At 29.9% G+C, this 20,654-nt stretch overlaps 4 protein-coding genes across 6 annotated transcripts; 2 read left to right on the plus strand and 2 right to left on the minus strand.

The window, feature by feature from the left end:
• Positions 1-170: 170 nt before the first annotated feature.
• LOC130893446 (ubiquitin-conjugating enzyme E2-24 kDa) lies at positions 171-6,721 on the minus strand. 3 transcript variants are annotated; one of them, XM_057799577.1, is made up of 3 exons: positions 6,427-6,721; positions 2,515-2,985; positions 171-2,257 (listed from the first exon to the last, which is right to left on the minus strand). In XM_057799577.1, exons 2-3 carry the CDS (start codon positions 2,975-2,977, stop codon positions 2,160-2,162), a joined length of 561 nt encoding a protein of 186 aa, XP_057655560.1. In that variant the 5' UTR covers positions 2,978-2,985; positions 6,427-6,721; the 3' UTR covers positions 171-2,159. The 3 variants fall into 3 exon arrangements, with proteins under 3 accessions (XP_057655560.1, XP_057655561.1, XP_057655559.1); XM_057799578.1 differs by lacking the exon at positions 6,427-6,721 and adding an exon at positions 3,734-4,015 and having other exon boundaries at positions 2,515-3,006; XM_057799576.1 differs by lacking the exon at positions 6,427-6,721 and adding an exon at positions 3,734-3,993.
• LOC130893445 (RING-type E3 ubiquitin-protein ligase PPIL2) lies at positions 4,070-6,357 on the plus strand. Its single transcript, XM_057799575.1, has 6 exons — positions 4,070-4,983; positions 5,366-5,514; positions 5,565-5,716; positions 5,773-5,962; positions 6,023-6,162; positions 6,218-6,357. Exons 1-6 carry the CDS (start codon positions 4,143-4,145, stop codon positions 6,291-6,293), a joined length of 1,548 nt encoding a protein of 515 aa, XP_057655558.1. The 5' UTR covers positions 4,070-4,142; the 3' UTR covers positions 6,294-6,357.
• Positions 6,722-7,569: 848 nt separating the features above from the next.
• LOC130892620 (CD63 antigen-like) lies at positions 7,570-11,120 on the plus strand. Its single transcript, XM_057798120.1, has 5 exons — positions 7,570-7,802; positions 8,204-8,392; positions 9,204-9,380; positions 9,437-9,658; positions 10,689-11,120. The coding sequence occupies exons 1-5, from the start codon at positions 7,734-7,736 to the stop codon at positions 10,752-10,754; spliced, it is 723 nt and encodes a 240-aa protein (XP_057654103.1). The 5' UTR covers positions 7,570-7,733; the 3' UTR covers positions 10,755-11,120.
• Positions 11,121-11,948: 828 nt separating this feature from the next.
• Positions 11,949-20,562, minus strand: LOC130892861 (tetratricopeptide repeat protein 37). Its single transcript, XM_057798538.1, has 3 exons — positions 17,714-20,562; positions 13,055-13,284; positions 11,949-12,998 (listed from the first exon to the last, which is right to left on the minus strand). The coding sequence occupies exons 1-3, from the start codon at positions 20,371-20,373 to the stop codon at positions 12,043-12,045; spliced, it is 3,846 nt and encodes a 1,281-aa protein (XP_057654521.1). The 5' UTR covers positions 20,374-20,562; the 3' UTR covers positions 11,949-12,042.
• Between the last annotated feature and the right edge of the window lie 92 nt (positions 20,563-20,654).

The raw sequence follows: 20,654 nt of genomic DNA on the forward strand, positions 1-20,654 counted from the left end.
ACCAATTTTTACAAAAACTACTTTTAACTATAGTTTTTTATCTATGATCCACGTCGAACTATTCGCCAGCACAACATGGCGTCAATTTATGACGTAATTTCCTCCAGCCAGGGCGCTATTGTATGTTTTGAAGAATAAATGTAACATTTGACCTTTTTTTTCAAGCGGAATTGAATTTATTAAACAAAAAGTTATAATTAGACATTTTTATTAATGATTTTAAGACTGTATAAGTGTAAAGATAAACATTTAGCACCGTTGCCACGTTGTATGTATTATATCAGTTTATATAGAATTTAAAGTGACAAATCTTGCATCAACGACTACCAACGTTTAAAATTCAATTTCCTCAACACATTTTATCAAGTTACAAATTGCTTTGTAAAAACAATAAATCTGCAACACCGATTCCACCACTGCTACCAACGGTTAGAATGCAATTTCCCTAAATTGTCACAACAGCAAATAAAACTAACCTAAAAAAATTCTATAAGCAACAAAAACGTCTAATTACATTAGTTTCTGTGGTCACCTGAACAGACAAGGATAGAAATAATCACACAGGGTGATCCAAAACTATTGTAGCATGATATTTGTCCCACAAATTCAAAACCAACTTATTTCCAAAGTCATGTTTTAAGAGACCTTATATTTCGAACAAGAAGCAATCTACGGAGATAAATTGCACGAAGAGAAGTCACAAGTAGGTGAAGCTAGACAAATAAAATGAACCTTTTTTCTACCACAAAACTATTTAAACAAAAATCTCGACAGTAATTTCAATATTTCGGTCCAATTTATTTGTTAAGCTCGGGTGTGTAGTCGACACGGAGTTTAATGCAAAAGTATAAAATTTTTACTGAAAAAAAAATGGAGATGAGCTGCCGTTTGTTAAAAACATTTTTTCTGAAAAAAAAATTGTTTTATTATATTAGAAACGTGTCCAGAAAAATGAATTATACTCAGTCCGATAGCGTATTAGATCTAAAAGATACTTTGTATACCATAATTCGAAAGTTAATTTCTAAATCGCCCTGTATTCGTGATTGGATCGAGTTTAAATATATTTATCAAAATTTGCTATCATCATGAAAAAATGTTTTAGGTTAGATTTTTTATGGTGTCCTTTTTTGGTCCAATAAGTTTAGAATAAATATCCGGGGAGGAATTTTCTTGTAGCCTCGCTAATTGAACTAAATTTGAAAGATAGATTAAAAAAGAAAAACGATGGGAGAGAGAATAAGCAATAATTTCGTAATAATGAAAAAAAATGGTACCGAAACACTTAAAAAAGGAAAAGAGAAGTTCCCCTCAATGGATATGTGCTTTTCTATACGTACGAATGGACTATACCATCGTAATACATAATTTATAATCACAGATTTTTTGTTCAATACGTAAACATTTTTCCGGACACTCGAACAAAAAGAAAACGACAAGACTATACTATATAATTTAGTTATTAAAAAAAATATATTTTATTCACATAAATTTGCATTTAAATCTACTCCGTTATAAACTAAAAATATTATGAACAAACTTAAAGGATGTGAAACATGGAGACAGACTAATTAGGTCAGCCTGTAGATTTCCCTTTAAAAAATAAATCGCGTAGAAATTGTTCAAATTGCTCCGTTCAGGGGGTTGTACAATTCAGTCTTTACAAAAAGTTTTGCTAATAAATAACAAAGTAAAAAATTCACGTTTTCCTTTTAGATTCGTATCGATAGAGACACTAAATTAACTTTTCCTACCAGAAAACTTAAAAACCAAATCAGGAAATGATATTTTCTACGTTGAGTAAACAATGACATTACAATGGATAATTTTAAGCAAATTATAACAATTTGGCACATTATCTCTCAATTTTTTTCAAAAAACGTAACAATACAAATGTTTCAGAAAAAAAAAAACGAAAATCGATCACTTTGTGATGTTCGTCGCAACATATATGGACCATCTCCTATAAACGAATCAACTTAAACAAATTAAACGTACAAATTTTGTTTTAATATGAATTCCTTTCATTTCTACTCACACAGACTGACCTAAATGACAAATGATAAAGATGAAGAATAAATTTTATGCCATTTGATTTGGCAAAGGGAGTGACCTCGAAATATGGAAGTGTGAAGCTGTATTTTGAGAGCATAATTGAATCACGTGGCATAACGTTTAGTCCATAATCGTGCGATACGATCGTGTTCTTCTCGATTTTGCAGGTATTGCGTCGCTATACTGCCTACAAGAGGATCAGCTGGAAAAAAAAAATTTATCGATACTCTCCTTGACATAAATTAGAAACATTACAATCATAAAACAAACAACATCCACTAATTAACGTGAGATCCATACCATTTTTCTTATGTATGAACTAAATCAGTTGACTAAGAATCAGAAAATCACTTATTTTAAAAATTTCAATTATTTTTTGATAAGATACGTTCAATCAATATAAAATTGTATTTAAAAACTAAACATTCAAAACATTATGAAACATTTTTTCAAACTTACCTGGATTGCAATCGGTAAGCAGGGAACAGATTGACAATAAGACCTTAGATATAGTTAAGGCTGGTGACCAATTATCCTTCAAAATATCTAAACAAATAACCCCTTGGCTGTTGATATTGCAATGGTAAATTCTAGTGCGGAAAGTCACCTTGGGAGGCTTAAATGGATATTCTGGTGAAAAGTGTATATCCAAGAAAAAAACTCCTCCTTCGTAAACGGATCCTGGGGGGCCCAAAATAGTCGATACCCATTCGTAGAAGTTCTCCCCCTTTGGTCCAGCACTACAATTTGGAGGTGGATCTAGAGTGATTTCTGCTAATTCTTTTTGAATCCTTTTCGCAGAAGTTCCAAGAGCTTTGGACATTTTCGGATTAGGTTTACTTTCTTTTGCTTCTTTTTGATCCCCAACAGCTGCCTGACTACCTCTCCCACGCCCTGATCCACTCGAACCAGCTGAAGACATTCTAAAATCTGTTAACAAAATTCAGGAACCTAAGAGAAATACAGCTACTTTACAATAAAATAAACCAATATATCTATATAATAATCAATAATACGTGTTATATAAATGCATTAATAAAAAACGTTATTGATAAATATCACCAACAATGAAGAATTATCAATATTCTATAAATACCCTGAAATTCAATATTAAAAAGACATAGTTTGGATATTAACGTATCTAAGTCCTAGAAATAATTTCTTGAGACAACATAACTGCGCAAATTAATGGAAATCCAAGTTATTGTGTACTATTTATATGCAAAAAAAATAACAAGTTCTTTGTCCAAAATCGAAGATGTTAAAACACCGGTTTTCTAAGAAAAATACGCTACAAATTGCAAGGTCAGTTGAAAGCGTATAAAGTTCTATTGATATTAATCGTGAATGCAGGTAGTTCTTATCGGAATGTGACCCTTTTCAAAATTTAAAATTGATTCTTGTCACTAGTCGGCCATTTTGAGACTTGACCAGATACAATTTCTATAAATATGTATTTAGCATCGGGTATATCGAGAGAAAAACGTTAATTGCATTATATTCACTAATATAATTAATATTAAATATGACAAGTACAAAATTATTAAACAATAATATCTTTTGAAACGATTTTTTTATATCTGCTTGCAACTTCTTATACTTATCCTACATTATGTTATAATGCTTTTGAAATAATTGTGGATGTTTATATACGAGTGTTACGTTTAAAATGACTTACCTTTAATCGGTTTTTATATTTAAAACACAAAACAAATTACACTCCCTTTTCACAAATCTTGGCTCATGGCGTACTTGTAAGTTATGAAGGGAGCCGGGACATGTCTACCAACAGTGTTTCGAAAAATCACCAATTTTTAATTAGTGAAAAAATGTACTAAACAATCACAAAATTGTCTTATTCAAGATTAATTAGATATATCAAGATAAAATGGTGTAATAAATGCGTTGTCCAGCATCGCTGAGGTATTATTTTGTATCAAAAATATTACCGACGATTTTTGTTTCAAAGAAATAGTGTATTTTATTTTTTGCATGTTACCAGAAATTTTGTTTTGACAGATGTAAATACTAACATAACCTAAATACTAATTTCTGAGTTTTTAGTTGTTTGTTTATAATAAATAAAAATGGGGAAGAGGCAGCATCAAAAAGATAAGATGTATGTAACATACACAGAATGGACTACTTTGTACGGTGGCAAAAAGAGCGGTCATTCGAGTAAAGAAGGAGAAAATTTCCGAAGACTACCATTTGATCATTGTTGCCTATCCCTACAACCTTACGAGATACCTTATTGTGATTTGGATGGTAATATATTCGATTTAGAAGCTCTAATACCGTTTCTAAAGAAATTCAAAGTGAATCCAGTAACTGGTAAACCTTTGGATTTTAAATCTTTGATACAACTTAATTTTCACAGAAAAAGTGAAAACACTTTTGAGTGTCCTGTTCTGTTTAAACCATTCACCAATAGTTCACACATAGCCGCTATAGCTACAACAGGAAATGTTTTCCTAATGGAGGCTATTGAACAATTAAACATAAAAAACCGTAACTGGAAGGATTTATTAAATGATCAACCATTCGAAAGAAAAGACATTATTATCCTTCAGGATCCTAGTAATCTAGCCAAATTCGATATTTCGAAATTCCATCACGTGAAACAAAAATTACGGATAGAAACAGAAGAGGAGATTGCTGATAAATCTGATCCTCAAGCCAAGTTGAAAAAAATTAACCCAGAAACAAAGTATACGTTAGATGAGTTGAATCGAGACTATAAACCTTCTACATTGGAAATCAACAAGAAAACTACTTCAGAAAAAGCTGATAAATTTAATGCTGCTCATTATTCTACAGGCGCTGTAGCTGCTAGCTTCACCTCTACAACTATGGTACCCCAACTTGAAGGTGAAGCTGCACTTTTGCATGAAGATGAGGTTAGGTATCAACGAGTAAAGAAAAAAGGTAAATAACAATCAAGATGAATAAAATTTTGTATTACAATCTTTTTCTATCCCTATTTTTAAATAAAATTGTTTTTTATCTTTTTATTTACAAAATTATATACAGGGTTTTCAATTAGTGCTGTAAATATCACAAAGTTGTAAATTTTGTGATACAAACATTTGATTTGTATTAGAAATGAATAATTTGGACAAGAATATATAATATGGAAGTTAATTTTTACTTTGCCTCGTATTTAGAAGGCAATACTTTTTTTTTCATGAGTTTTTTTGCTTACATCCCATTTTTTGTATACAGTTTTATGTTTAATGAGTCTACTTATATCTACTTATACTTATAATTGCAAAAAATCGATGAATCGAAATATTTCGATGTATTATAGGTTACGTGAGGCTTGTAACTAATCTGGGCATGTTGAATATGGAATTACATTGTGATATGGTACCAAAAACATGCGAAAATTTCATAAAACATTGCGAAAATGGATATTACAACGGCACGAAATTTCATAGATCCATAAGAAATTTTATGGTAGGTTTTCGGCGTATTTTCGTTGGAGATATTGAATGTCTTTTATTTAGATTCAAGGAGGTGATCCAACAAATACTGGTTCTGGAGGAAAATCCATTTGGAATAATAAATTCGAGGACGAAATTAGACCTAATTTATCTCATACAGGTCGGGGTATATTATCTATGGCAAATTCTGGTAAAAATACCAACGGTTCTCAATTGTATGTAGTTGATTTTTGTTTAAACAACTATAGTTTTTTGTTAACATTGTTTTTAGTTTTATTACGTATCGTTCCTGTAAGCACCTCGATCAGAAACACACGATTTTTGGTCGCGTCGTAGGGGGCATAGAAACACTCAACGAAATGGAAAAAATTGAAGTCGACAATCAAGACAGGCCTATAGAAGACATTATTTTAGTCAAAGCACAAGTTTTTGTTAACCCATATGATGAAGCTGATGAACAGGTACCTAAAGTTTTGTCGGTTGTTTAAACTCCATAATTTTGTTTTTTTTTTCTGTTTCAGTTGGCGAATGAAAGGCGAGAAGAATTGGAAAGGTTAAAGGAGGAAGAGGCGAAAACTAGGGCGAAAATAAATGCGCAGAAGGAATTGAAAGTGTTTAGAAGCGGTGTCGGGAAGTATATCAACCCTAATGCAAATAAAGGGCAAGAAAAACAGCTTTTTGATGATTTTTACATAATTTAAATACTTTATTTTCAGGACAGACAACGTCAGTGCAGAAGTTGCCACAAAAAAGAAAAAAAATATCAATACATTTAATTTTAATAATTGGTGAAATTATTTTATGTGTTTTAATATAAAATATTTGTTATTATATTAAATAATATACTAAATTATCATTATTTCGAGTTTTATTAAATGAATTTGTTCTCAAAATTTACTCTAATTTAATATGTGCAAATTTTTACCTAGAGCCTTTATTATGTATCCTTTGTTCACTGATAAGGAATCAATCTTTAAAAGCCGAAATTTTCGTTTTTAAATTGTCTTCATTACAAAGTTTTTATAACTTCTGTTCAAATTTTCAATTCGTCACTCAAAAATAGCTCTTGAAAGATTTTTTTCTCTAAAAATCACAATTAAAGATCTCCCACCCAAAAATTAACTTTCTATCTGCCATATCTTAGTCTAAGTGATTTAGACAATACAATTACGTGGGATGCTAATAATATTCTCCTACAACAGTTAAGTGGTAAATGAACTATTGAGACAAATGTCAACTAGTGATAATTCCCGATTCGCTATCATAAAATCGAGAACTCGATTTTTCAAATATCGATTTCAATTCATTCATTTTTATTCAGATTATTGAAACAAAATACAAACATACTTTCTGATTTACTTTATTTTCATACACTATAATTATTAATCGATCTCAATTGCTTGAAAATAATTATTTCTGATTTTTATGCAGCTGGTTTTCTTGTAAAAGAATCGAAAACAATTCACTAATGCTTATCGATTGTTTTGGACTCATTTAGGGAATGTAGAATCGTTATTGGTCATGAAAGATTATTTTGACGTTAGTCCTTCTAGATATTTCGGTATTTATGGCAATGAGAATCAACTATTGCTGGTTATGTTGAAAAACTTGTACATATACTTTTTAATTTGGTAATTTCGAAAATATACTCATTGTGTAACTTGAATGCCAAAATCATAGTGAAACATTATTGTGTATGAAATGAAATAAATAAAATCAATAAATATGACACAAACTTTATTAAACAAAAAAGCAAGGAAATTTTACATATATCACTATGCTAATAAACAGGTTCAAAAGTATCAAAAACACTAAAATAAGCAATAACGTCAAAAAACATAACCTCTAATTGAGTAATTCTTCTTATATATTCAACACTCTCAAGTTAATTGATTCTTGATATTTTCTAAAAGTTTGTACTATTTGTGTGATTGCAAATCCAAAATTCCTGAAATTTGCTTACTTATAATTTTATATGAAATCTTTACCTTCTTACGTCATATTCTGGTGGAGATGTCGATTCAGATAGGTCAACCTTTGTCGTATCAATCTTTAGCTGTTGTTCATATGAACTTCAAATGACGTCATAACAATCTTGTCAAGTCGATCACTGTTTCCAGTTTTTGTTATCAGATAGTGTTAAGGTGTCAACAAGTCAAAGCGTAATTTACAACGTAAAATATCAAATAATCGTTCTTCTAATTTGAAATTAGTAAAAGAATCCATATAAAAATGGATTTGGCTACGTTTATGCGAGGTTATTCTCGTTATATGCTCATTATTTTTAATTTGATTTTCGTGGTAAGTTTTTTTTGTACACACTTATCTGATTACTTCGTTAATAAAGCGGTTTACAAGTTTTAATTTATAATATTCCTTTATTAATTCTATAAAAATAATCATTCGAATATTACGATTATTGAGAAAATATATACTTTTTGAAATATTAAATTGAATTTTGAGATAAAGGATGACTAAGGCTTATTATATATCAATTACATTGTTGTGCAATCCCGTAAATACATATATTTTCAATATAATAACATTGAAGTGGAACTGATTTTTTATTTCGTAGTATTTAAAATTTTCGTTAAAAATGTGATTTATCAGTTAACTAGCGTTTCATAAAAATATAATTATCTTCGAATTAGATTATTTATTAAATTTTTTATAGACAAAAACGTTTTTTTTTTTCATTTTAGATAACCGGTGTTGTTATCATTTCTGTTGGTATTAGTTCTAAAGCTTATTTTCATGAATTTGATAAACTTATGGATAACAAATACTTTTATATTTCTGACTTACTTATCGTTATTGGTGTTGTGATATTCTTAATTGCTTTCTTTGGATGCTGTGGAGCAATAAAAGAAAATGCTTGTATGACAACTACGGTAAGAACTATTATGTTATTAACTTTTTTATTTTCTTCTTTTAATGGTAACAATTATTTTTTTATGTTCAAAAACAGCCGATGAAATTGACAAAAACGTACTTTGAAGCAAAATATTCATCAAAATATGTCATAATTTTATTTTAAGTGATATTAATATAAATAACTAATTATAATTGTTTTATATTATAACTATATTATTTATTTAGGAAATGAAGTTAACAACTTTTTATTTGAAATTTTTACTATAATTCTATTTTAACATTTTTGAACACTCGAGAATATTCAATAACCGCAGAATTATATAAGTAGAGGCCAATTTCACCTGCGAAATTCCAAGGGCCCTGCAAGAGCAGGGACCATCCTCCTCTTCCCTTTCGAAAGATTTGAGTGAAAAGGGACCACTACTGATGTCGAAACTCTGACTGATGCTTTTGACAATGTCTGGCTCAAATGCTGCAACATCAGTGGTTTAGAGAGAAAAAAAGAAAGTTGAGGCTATCAAGATAACTCAGGGTTTTGAGGTCCAAGTAAAGCCTGTTATGCATTGAATAAGTTGACTCCAAAAGCTTTGGAGGGATAATCGGTTTTGCAGAAGAATGGCTGTTGGATTTGATTGGTACAGTCACCGGGGCTGTTTCCAGCAGTGGAACTATGCCCCTTAAATTGCCAAAGCCACTGATGGATTTTTCAAAGTACATCGGTCCTTGGTTATTCCATGTAGGGTAAAATAGGCCTATCAGAAGACCCTTGGCCCACGAACATATTTAGTTTTCTTACAATATTTCTTGTTATTTATATTTTTTTCTTAGTATTCAACTTTATTGGTTATCATATTCGTTCTGGAATTGACTGTCGGTATTGTTGCTGTGGTTCTGAAAGGGGATGTTGAACAATTTTTGGATAATCGTTTACATGAAACCATGAAACAATACGGCAACAAAACTTTTAATGAAACTACTGCAATATGGGATGCTGTCCAAAATCAAGTGAGTTCTACGGACATTTTTATCTTAAATTCTACTGTTTACTTTTGGGATTTTAGTTCAAATGTTGCGGTGTAGACAATTATACGGATTGGTACAATATTTTACATAACAATATTGATTTACCATTGTCGTGCTGTAAAATTCCTCCTGGTTCAACATCTTTTACCTGCAATTCAAACAATACTTACAAAGTGGGATGTTTACAAGAATTCGGCGATTTTGTTTCTTACAATATATCGTATGTAGAAGGAATTGGAATCGGACTAGCTGTAATTCAGGTAAGTACCATTTGAATTCATAAAATATTGATTATTGAAATCGATGGACAATAAGTTGACCGTAGACTAGATTGAAGTCATTCAAAATCATCATAAACTAATGCAAGAAGGTGAAATTTTAGGAAATATGACACAAAAATGTAACAAACGGGACATCAAGGGTGATATGGTTTGATATAAAACATAAAATATGAAGCAGTACTGCAAATTCTGATTATATTAAGCTGGGAAGTCGATTTTTTTTAACAAATATTTGTATATCACCACTTAACCTTGATTTTATTTACTTTTAGTGATTTATTTCAAAAGATTTTATACAAAAAACTTGTTTTTAAATTGAAAGGTTATGGCAAAAGATACATTTGACCTTTGAGATGTTTTTCAAATCTACATATAGAATTCTTTATGCCCTTTTGAGCATTACTATATTGGGGTTTTAGTATACATTCTCCTTATATCCTTTTTTTCCACTCTTTTTGATCCTTCTGAATTTTTCCCCATTTTTTACTTCCTGTGCTATTTGTTGTAGACAGGCTTTCCTCGGACTTCCTTCCCTTTTTTTCTCATGTTTTTTTTTTTAGTAATTAAACTCCTTATGTCTTTTCCAGTGTTAGAGAATCGGGGTTTTAGTTTTCATTCTCCTTTTATCCATTTTTTTCACTCTTCCGATTCTTTTTCCCTTTCTTTCTCCTTCCTTTGCTACTTGTGGTAGCCAAGTTTTCTTCAGTCTTCCTTCCCTTCTTTTTTTGATCCTTTGCTACTTTGATCATCTGCTGAATTGTTTTTTCCTGTCTTTCTCTGCTACTTGTAACCAAATTTTTTTGGGACTGGACAAAAATAAAACTTTTATGAACATATAGGAATCATTAATAGTTTTATGAGATGAATGTGGTTTATTCAGCAGTGAACGTGTTCATAATTAAATAAAATTTTATCTGCTGTCTAATCTAATTTTTATCCATGGATAGAGTGACATACATGTGTGATCTGTATCGCGTTTCCAAGCCTATTTACCATATTTTTTTTTCAGTTGCTGGGAATAATTTTCTCTTGTTGCTTATCAAAGTTCATCAGGAGCGATTATGAGACTGTATAAAAGGGTTAATACTCATTTAACAGCAATATTATATGATATAACTTTATTGTATGTAGTATAACAGCTTATATGAATCTATATAGTGTTTATTTTGTTTGGAATATAAACTTATTTTTAACTTTTTAATGTTCTTATATAGGAATTAACTTTTATATTAGATGTTTGTGATATATGTTGGAGTGAAAAAAAAAACTCGAAAACTTTTCATATTTCGTCAATATTTGTAATGTCGAGCAAAAAATCGTAATATTTCGAGGAAATACGACGTTTTTGAAAGTTTCTTCAACTCTATATATAAAATTAGAGATTACTAAATAATTAATGTTATAAATTTTATAAAGGAACTGAATAAAGATTTTAAAATGAGCTGTTTAACCTAGTTTTCTTGACTAATGCCTTTTTGACCTCCCGAAATTTCGAATTTCCTAAAACTTGATTAAATTCGACATAAAAAAATACCTGAAATGATAATTCTAGTTTATGTGCAACTATGTTTGTAAACGAACTATAAAAATTTGGGGCTCACTACAGTTGTAACCAAATATAATAAAATAAAATAACACTGTACTTTACTCAAAAACAATCAATCAACTGACTACAATTCTGTAATTAGTTTGAAATTTTATCAATTGTCAAAAATTTCTTCTTTTTTAAATCTTTTAGTGTCTGATATGTTACTAAAAATATTTTAAGGAATATGATCTCGGTAATCAGAACATGATTTGAATCGGGTCATTCCGTATAATAGGACATTTCTACTTTAATATATCATGGTAAATACGATGAACTAACCGGTTTAGTTTGAAATTTCAACTGAAAACTTATCGCGACATTCGAAATACTGAAAAATATCGTTCCAAACTAGGATCCGCAATCAGTTTTTAGGTGATCGGATTAATAGGAGCCCTCTATTTACCAATATTTGTCTATGTTTGACAGATTAAGGAATTAATTTTGATGATTCATCAGATTTATGAATTATTTTGTCAATAAAATTGATCTAAGGTAATTTTTAACAAAATATAGTGACGAATAAAATGTTTTTAATTGTGTAGATTAATAGAAAAGTTGTTTTCATGAAATAAAATAGAAATTTGGAAGGTTAGTCTCATAAACGAATCATAAATTATTAGTGAATGCAGTTTATTACCTTGTTTTTAACTAAAACGGTGGGATTCGATTAAAAAGTTGGTATTTAGATAAAAAAATTTTATTTTTCAGTTGTTATTTTGATAAAAAGAATTTAAAACATACATAATACATGGAAGTTAATGTCACAGCCAAACTATTACAAATCCATATTTTTTTTCAATTTCTTCAGCCAATTTGCGAGCAACTCCGACATATTCAAACTTTCCATGTAGTTAAATATACCGGAAACAAAATCTAGTGAATAACTTTCTTTATTTTGAGTTAAAGATGCCAACAGAGCCGCCCAACCGTCAGCCAATGTAGGATAACAATGAATTGACTTTTGAGCAGACACCAAAACGTTTTTAACATCTCCAGCTAATAAATAACCAAGGGAAATATAAGCCGATACTTTCGTCACGTCCATGCTGGATCGACCTATTTTTAGAGCCGTTTGAGCACATTTAACAGCAGATAGTGCTCTTTTATGCTCACTTTTAACTCTCAAGATGGTTACAGCTAAATTTAACCAAACAGAAGCGTCGTCGGGGTGTCTGTGAACCAATTTGGAAAGTTCCTTAATGGCTCTATCTGGTTGTTCTTGCCTTATAAGTTTCGAACAAAGCAAAAGCGCGTAGTGAGGTAGAGATTTTTCGTCATCTTTCAAAGTTTCCAATTCTTTTAATACCAATTCGGCCAATTCGAAATCTTTGTGTAACAATCCTAGTGAGAAAGTGGCATAAAGACCCCAAGGGGACGGTGGTTTGAGTTGTATACTCTGGAAAAGGAGAGTTTTAGCTCCTTCCAATCCTTGGAACATGTAAGCCATCGAGGCTAAAGCCACTAATAATTCGGATTGATGAGACTGTTCTTCTGTTAACCAATGTAATGCTTGTTCGTATGCAGAGTAAGATTCTTCGTAATGTTGGCTTTTGAATAGGGCCAGAGCTAAACCGCTTCCCGAACTAAACGTAGCTTCTTGCACTTCTTGGTAAATGTTTATGGCTTGAACGTATTTTTCGTGTTTCGATAAAAGTCTTCCGTAATTGATTCTGGCTAAATCTCTTTTGTCCGGTGATAACTCGTAGGATTTCTTGAAGGATTCCAAGCTTCCTGTACAGATATACATCACGAAATAAAAAAACTTTTGTATATATAACTATAAATACCTAAATATAATTTCATTCTTTCTTTCAACATTCCCAACATGTTCCAAGCGCATCCGTCTTTGGAATTTTTTTCCGTGTACCAAGTGATGGCATCACAAGCTACCGGAATGGCATGCATATCTTCTATGGAATAACTTATGGTTTTTTGTGGTGCTTCTAATAAAGTTTGGCATACCCAATGACCGTAACCGATAGCTCCTTCTTGATGGTGACCTAATTGGACGCTGTGTCTGGATGGAAAAGTTTTTTTTCATTAGATATATTGTTACATTTCAATACGTATGAAAATTTATCGAATTTTATGGAAAATATTTTAGAGCGAGAAAGAAATTTTAAAGTAAAAAATTTTAGGTAGAAATTTTCGTTTTGAGGTTAAGTGGGGTAAAAATATTTCTTTCTTTTGTCTGTAATATGATTATTTAAACATCAAAAACAGATTTCCGACATTTTTCGAAAATTTTAAGGTTATGTGTATAAAGTATCCGGAAATTTGTGCATTTTCCGAAAATTTTGAGGTTAGGTGTGTAAAATTTCGAACATATATCGTAGAATTTTCAATTCCCTACAACTTTTATACCATATATTTCTCGATAAAAGGTTCGGTTTTGTCGTAAATCGCACTTAAACATCGTAAACAAATATTTTTTGCATTTTTTCCAAAATTTTGAGGTTAGATGTGTAAAGCACCTAACATATTATAGTTTTTTTTTGATTCCCTATAACTTTCATAAGATCTATTTCTGAAAAGGAAGTCTCGTTTTTCCATAATTCACACTAGAACATTAAAACCGGAGTTTTTTACATTTTACTGAAAATTTTGAGGTTATTTGAGTAAAATTTCGAACATATATTATAGAATTTTCAATTTCCTACAACTTTTATTGGACATATTTTTCGATTTAAAGTCTCGTTTTGCCGTAATACGCACTAGAATATCTCAAACCGGAGATTTTTACATTTTTTCTAAAATTTTGAGGTTAGGTTTGTAAAAATTCGAACATATATTATAGAAATTTCAATTTCCTACAAATTTAATCAGACTTATTTCTCCATAGGAAGTATCGATTTGCCACAAATCATGCTAGAACATCAAAAGCAGAAACTTGTGCATTTTTTTTTAATTTTGAGGTTAGGTGTGTAAAATTTCGGACATATATTGTAGAATTTCCAATTCTCTACAACTTTTATACCATATATTTCTCGATAAAAGGTTCGGTTTTGTCGTAAATTGCACTTGAACATTAAAAACGAAGATTTTTTCATTTTTTTCAAAATTTTGAGGTTAGATGTGTAAAGCACCTAACATATTATAGTTTTTTTTGATTCCCTATAACTTTCATAAGATCTATTTCTCAAAAGGAAGTCTCGTTTTTCCATAATTCACACTAGCACAATAAAACCGGAGATTTTTACATTTTACTGAAAATTTTGAGGTTATTTGAGTAAAATTTCGAACATATATTATAGAATTTTCAATTCCCTACAACTTTTATTGGACATATTTTTCGATTTAAAGTATCGTTTTGCCGTAATACGCCCTAGAATATCTCAAACCGGAGATTTTTACATTTTTTCTAAAATTTTGAGGTTAGGTGTGTAAAATTTCTGACATATATTGTAGAATTTCCAATTCTCTACAACTTTTATACGATATATTTCTCGATAAAAGGTTCGGTTTTGTCGTAAATTGCACTTGAACATTAAAAACGAAGATTTTTTCATTTTTTTCAAAATTTTGAGGTTAGATGTGTAAAGCACCTAACATATTATAGTTTTTTTTGATTCCCTATAACTTTCATAAGATCTATTTCTCAAAAGGAAGTCTCGTTTTTCCATAATTCACACTAGCACAATAAAACCGGAGATTTTTACATTTTACTGAAAATTTTGAGGTTATTTGAGTAAAATTTCGAACATATATTATAGAATTTTCAATTCCCTACAACTTTTATTGGACATATTTTTCGATTTAAAGTATCGTTTTGCCGTAATACGCCCTAGAATATCTCAAACCGGAGATTTTTACATTTTTTCTAAAATTTTGAGGTTAGGTGTGTAAAATTTCTGACATATATTGTAGAATTTCCAATTCTCTACAACTTTTATACGATATATTTCTCGATAAAAGGTTCGGTTTTGTCGTAAATTGCATTTGAACATTAAAAACGAAGATTTTTTCATTTTTTCAAAATTTTGAGGTTAGATGTGTAAAGCACCTAACATATTATAGTTTTTTTTGATTCCCTATAACTTTCATAAGATCTATTTCTCAAAAGGAAGTCTCGTTTTTCCATAATTCACACTAGCACAATAAAACCGGAGATTTTTACATTTTACTGAAAATTTTGAGGTTATTTGAGTAAAATTTCGAACATATATTATAGAATTTTCAATTCCCTACATCTTTTATTGGACATATTTTTCGATTTAAAGTATCGTTTTGCCGTAATACGCCCTAGAATATCTCAAACCGGAGATTTTTACATTTTTTCTAAAATTTTGAGGTTAGGTGTGTAAAATTTCTGACATATATTGTAGAATTTCCAATTCTCTACAACTTTTATACGATATATTTCTCGATAAAAGGTTCGGTTTTGTCGTAAATTGCATTTGAACATTAAAAACGAAGATTTTTTCATTTTTTCAAAATTTTGAGGTTAGATGTGTAAAGCACCTAACATATTATAGTTTTTTTTGATTCCCTATAACTTTCATAAGATCTATTTCTCAAAAGGAAGTCTCGTTTTTCCATAATTCACACTAGCACAATAAAACCGGAGATTTTTACATTTTACTGAAAATTTTGAGGTTATTTGAGTAAAATTTCGAACATATATTATAGAATTTTCAATTCCCTACATCTTTTATTGGACATATTTTTCGATTTAAAGTATCGTTTTGCCGTAATACGCCCTAGAATATCTCAAACCGGAGATTTTTACATTTTTTCTAAAATTTTGAGGTTAGGTGTGTAAAATTTCTGACATATATTGTAGAATTTCCAATTCTCTACAACTTTTATACGATATATTTCTCGATAAAAGGTTCGGTTTTGTCGTAAATTGCATTTGAACATTAAAAACGAAGATTTTTTCATTTTTTCAAAATTTTGAGGTTAGATGTGTAAAGCACCTAACATATTATAGTTTTTTTTGATTCCCTATAACTTTCATAAGATCTATTTCTCAAAAGGAAGTCTCGTTTTTCCATAATTCACACTAGCACAATAAAACCGGAGATTTTTACATTTTACTGAAAATTTTGAGGTTATTTGAGTAAAATTTCGAACATATATTATAGAATTTTCAATTCCCTACATCTTTTATTGGACATATTTTTCGATTTAAAGTATCGTTTTGCCGTAATACGCCCTAGAATATCTCAAACCGGAGATTTTTACATTTTTTCTAAAATTTTGAGGTTAGGTGTGTAAAATTTCTGACATATATTGTAGAATTTCCAATTCTCTACAACTTTTATACGATATATTTCTCGATAAAAGGTTCGGTTTTGTCGTAAATTGCATTTGAACATTAAAAACGAAGATTTTTTCATTTTTTCAAAATTTTGAGGTTAGATGTGTAAAGCACCTAACATATTATAGTTTTTTTGGATTCCCTATAACTTTCATAAGATCTATTTCTCAAAAGGAAGTCTCGTTTTTCCATAATTCACACTAGCACAATAAAACCGGAGATTTTTACATTTTACTGAAAATTTTGAGGTTATTTGAGTAAAATTTCGAACATATATTATAGAATTTTCAATTCCCTACAACTTTTATTGGACATATTTTTCGATTTAAAGTATCGTTTTGCCGTAATACGCCCTAGAATATCTCAAACCGGAGATTTTTACATTTTTTCTAAAATTTTGAGGTTAGGTGTGTAAAATTTCTGACATATATTGTAGAATTTCCAATTCTCTACAACTTTTATACGATATATTTCTCGATAAAAGGTTCGGTTTTGTCGTAAATTGCATTTGAACATTAAAAACGAAGATTTTTTCATTTTTTTCAAAATTTTGGGGTTAGATGTGTAAAGCACCTAACATATTATAGTTTTTTTTGATTCCCTATAACTTTCATAAGATCTATTTCTCAAAAGGAAGTCTCGTTTTTCCATAATTCACACTAGAACATTAAAACCGGAGATTTTTACATTTTACTGAAAATTTTGAGGTTATTTGAGTAAAATTTCGAACATATATTATAGAATTTTCAATTCCCTACAACTTTTATACCATATATTTCTCGATAAAAGGTTCGGTTTTGTCGTAAATTGCACTTGAACATTAAAAACGAAGATTTTTGCATTTTTTCCAAAATTTTTAAGTCAAGTGTGTAGAGCTTTTAACATATACTATTTAATTTTCAAATCTCTACAATTTTCACATTTTATATTTCTCAAAAGGAAGTCTCGTTTTTCCATAATTCACACTAGCACAATAAAACCGGAGATTTTTACATTTTACTGAAAATTTTGAGGTTAGGTGCGAAAAGCATCGAATACAACTTGCAGATTTTGTAATAATCTGGTAAAAATTTTAATAAAATATCTATATTCGCATAAAATAAAAGATTTTGAAAGTAAATTTCATTCCATATTTTCTGTATTAAAAATCCTTATTATAGCATAACATTTTTGATCAACTCACCTAAATAAATCCATGGCTTCATCCACTCCCATAGTTTCCGCTATTAGGGCCTGTCCTATCCAATTATTAACATAATTAGGATCAGATCTTTGTCCTTGTGCGAAAGCTTTATTCGCCAATTTCACATCCCCCATAATAAAATATAAAACCCCCAAATTGCTCCAAGCAATAGGATTATTATTTTCCACTGTTACAGCCTTAATGAAATAATGTTGAGCCAAAGCGTAATTAGGGGGTATCTGTTCCATGGCAATAATACCCAGAAGATTCCAATGTTGCCAGTATTTCGGATTCGAACTAACACAATGTTTGGCGGATTGTGTAGCGTAAGATAAAAGTGTGTCTCTCTTTTCCCTATCATTCACACTTAGAGCGTGTTTTAAATAACAGTTGGATAAATCGTGCCACAATAAAATGTCTTCCATTAAACCGATAGCTTTACAATAACAACTTGTCGCTAAAACAAACATTTCTTCCTTATCTATAACAGATTTACCTTCCACTAAATCTTCAGTCACTTTTAAGGAACAATAATTTTCTGGTAAATCCGAAACGAATAAACAAACGTCTGCGATTAATTTCCACAAACAAGAGAAGTTATTTTTATGTCCTAAAGCCGTCGATAGATAATTTAAAGCTTTCTGAGCGTGTGTTTGAGCCGAGCCTAATCGTTGGTCTCTATAACATTCCTTCGCTTGGTATATACAAGTTTCCGCTAATCCTTTTAGAGCTGGAAGATACTGTTCGTTTTTCAATATGATATCCAGAAAATCTGCTTTAGCTTCGTCGTATAAACCCAAGGTTTTTTTGATGTTGGCTATTTGTAATGAAGGATATAAAATATTTTCGGTGTAATCTAGAGATTTGGTATAACATTTTAAAGCCGAAGTATATGAACCTCTGGAATAATAAGCGTCCGCTAAACATTGCCAATTGTATGTATTCTCCTTATCGATTCGTACTACAAACTGTAATTTTTCTATAGCTTTTGTATAATTTTCCTGTTCTAAATAACTCAAACCTAATTGTAACCAAGCCCATGCGGTTTTTTCATTTATGGTACCATCCGTTATGTTTTCTAGTAAATTGTGAGCGGTTTCCCAGTTTTTTAATTTACAATACATTTTACTTAGTTCCGTTGCTATTTTTTGGGAATTTGTGTTTAGATGAAAAGCTTTTTCATAACATCTTCTAGCTTTCTCGAAATCCTCAAATTTTTGATAATAGTTTCCCAAGTTGTAAAAAACTGAATAATTATTCGGATTACACTTTGCAGCTTTTAAAAATGGTACCAATGATTTTTTATAACTTCCAATACTCCAATATATTGAGCCTATTTCCATCCACCAATCCGAATTATCCGGAGTATTGTTTTCTAGAATTTGTAAAGCTGCTTCATATCTTTGTTGTTTCTTCAATAATTTCGCTTCTAAATAACAAGCTTTTAATTCATTTTTCGTTTTTAAAAATGCTATTTGTGATTCAGCTTCAGATATATTATTTAAATTAATATTAACGGTTATTATGTCCTCTAAACTGTCTAATTTCACTTTTTCGTCATTAATCGAATTGTAAATATCATTAGCTCGTTCCCAATCACTTTCCAAAGTTGATTTTGATAATATACTCAAATGAAGACTAGTTATAATTTTAGTTAAACAAGGATTTGAATAATTATTAGAATTTAATAATTTATTTGCAGTTAAAAACGATTCTAATGCATCTTCATTTAAATTTAACATCACGTTAATTTTCGTTAAAAAAACCCATGCATGTACTAGTCTTGGCCTTAAAATACACACTTCCTTTAAAATATCTTTACTTTCCCTTAATTTATCCATTAAAAATGTTCGTATACCTTTTGTAAATAATCCAATGCCATTGTCTGGTTCTTTATTCAACAATTTAATATAATAATCGTCAATATTTGTAGTAAATATATCAGATAATTCAAAATCTTCAGTGTAAAGCTGATTATAAACTTTACACATCCACGTAAGGGATACCGTATCGCTATCAAAACATTTATGCATGTTTTCTGCATTTTTAAATACTTCTTCGTATTTATTTTGTTTATAAAGCAAATTTAAGTATGATGAATAATATTCGACTCGCTTAAATTCCCTTTTATCCAATATTTTACGAAAACATTCCTCAAATATCGACAACAACTCTTTTGGTACATTACCGACACTTTGGTACAATTTTACTAAAACTTCCAGTATATCACCAGATTCATTTTTAGCACAACATTTGTATATACACTCAGTAATTTTTACGATATTTTCCTGTGTATATAACTTACATAACTTTTCGCAATATTCCACAATTTTCTTCGGATTCGTTTCAAATTCGAGTGCGGAAATATAAGTATCCACGAGTTTCTTTTTAGCTTCGTCAGTTTCTAATTTTTCATAATAATTTATTAGTCCATTCCAAGCGAGGGGATTCGTCGGATTATTGTCTATTGCTTTCTGAAACGCTTTATAAGCTTGATCAACAGGGCCTATTTCTTGTAAAGTTAAACCCAAAAAGACCAAAGCCATGTAATTACTTCTGTCTTCCTTTAAAATAGTCTTAGAAAGTTTTAATGATAAATCGTAATTTTTATTTTTGATAGCCTCTCGGGCTTCTTTCAAGAGAGCTTTAACGTCTTTCATTTTCTAAATATATTTTTATTTTCTCAATTGTATTTAAAAGTCTAACCTTCAATATTCTTCTCTATTGGCCTTTTATCTAACGACAAACAGCCAAAATAGGTGTTTACTTATTACCAACTTGCTTGAAGAATTGACCGTGTGGTAGGTCTGAAAACCTTCTTCATGCCCTTCAAAAGTAGGAATATAACCTTTAATATAGCTGTCAAATGATAGATACTTCTTTTTGTATCTTTTTTTTTGACATATATTGTGTAAGCCTTCCAGCTCATATGTTGATAATA

Source organism: Diorhabda carinulata, chromosome 4 (genome assembly GCF_026250575.1).
Source record: "Diorhabda carinulata isolate Delta chromosome 4, icDioCari1.1, whole genome shotgun sequence".
In the NCBI taxonomy this organism is placed as follows: Eukaryota; Metazoa; Arthropoda; class Insecta; order Coleoptera; family Chrysomelidae; genus Diorhabda; species Diorhabda carinulata.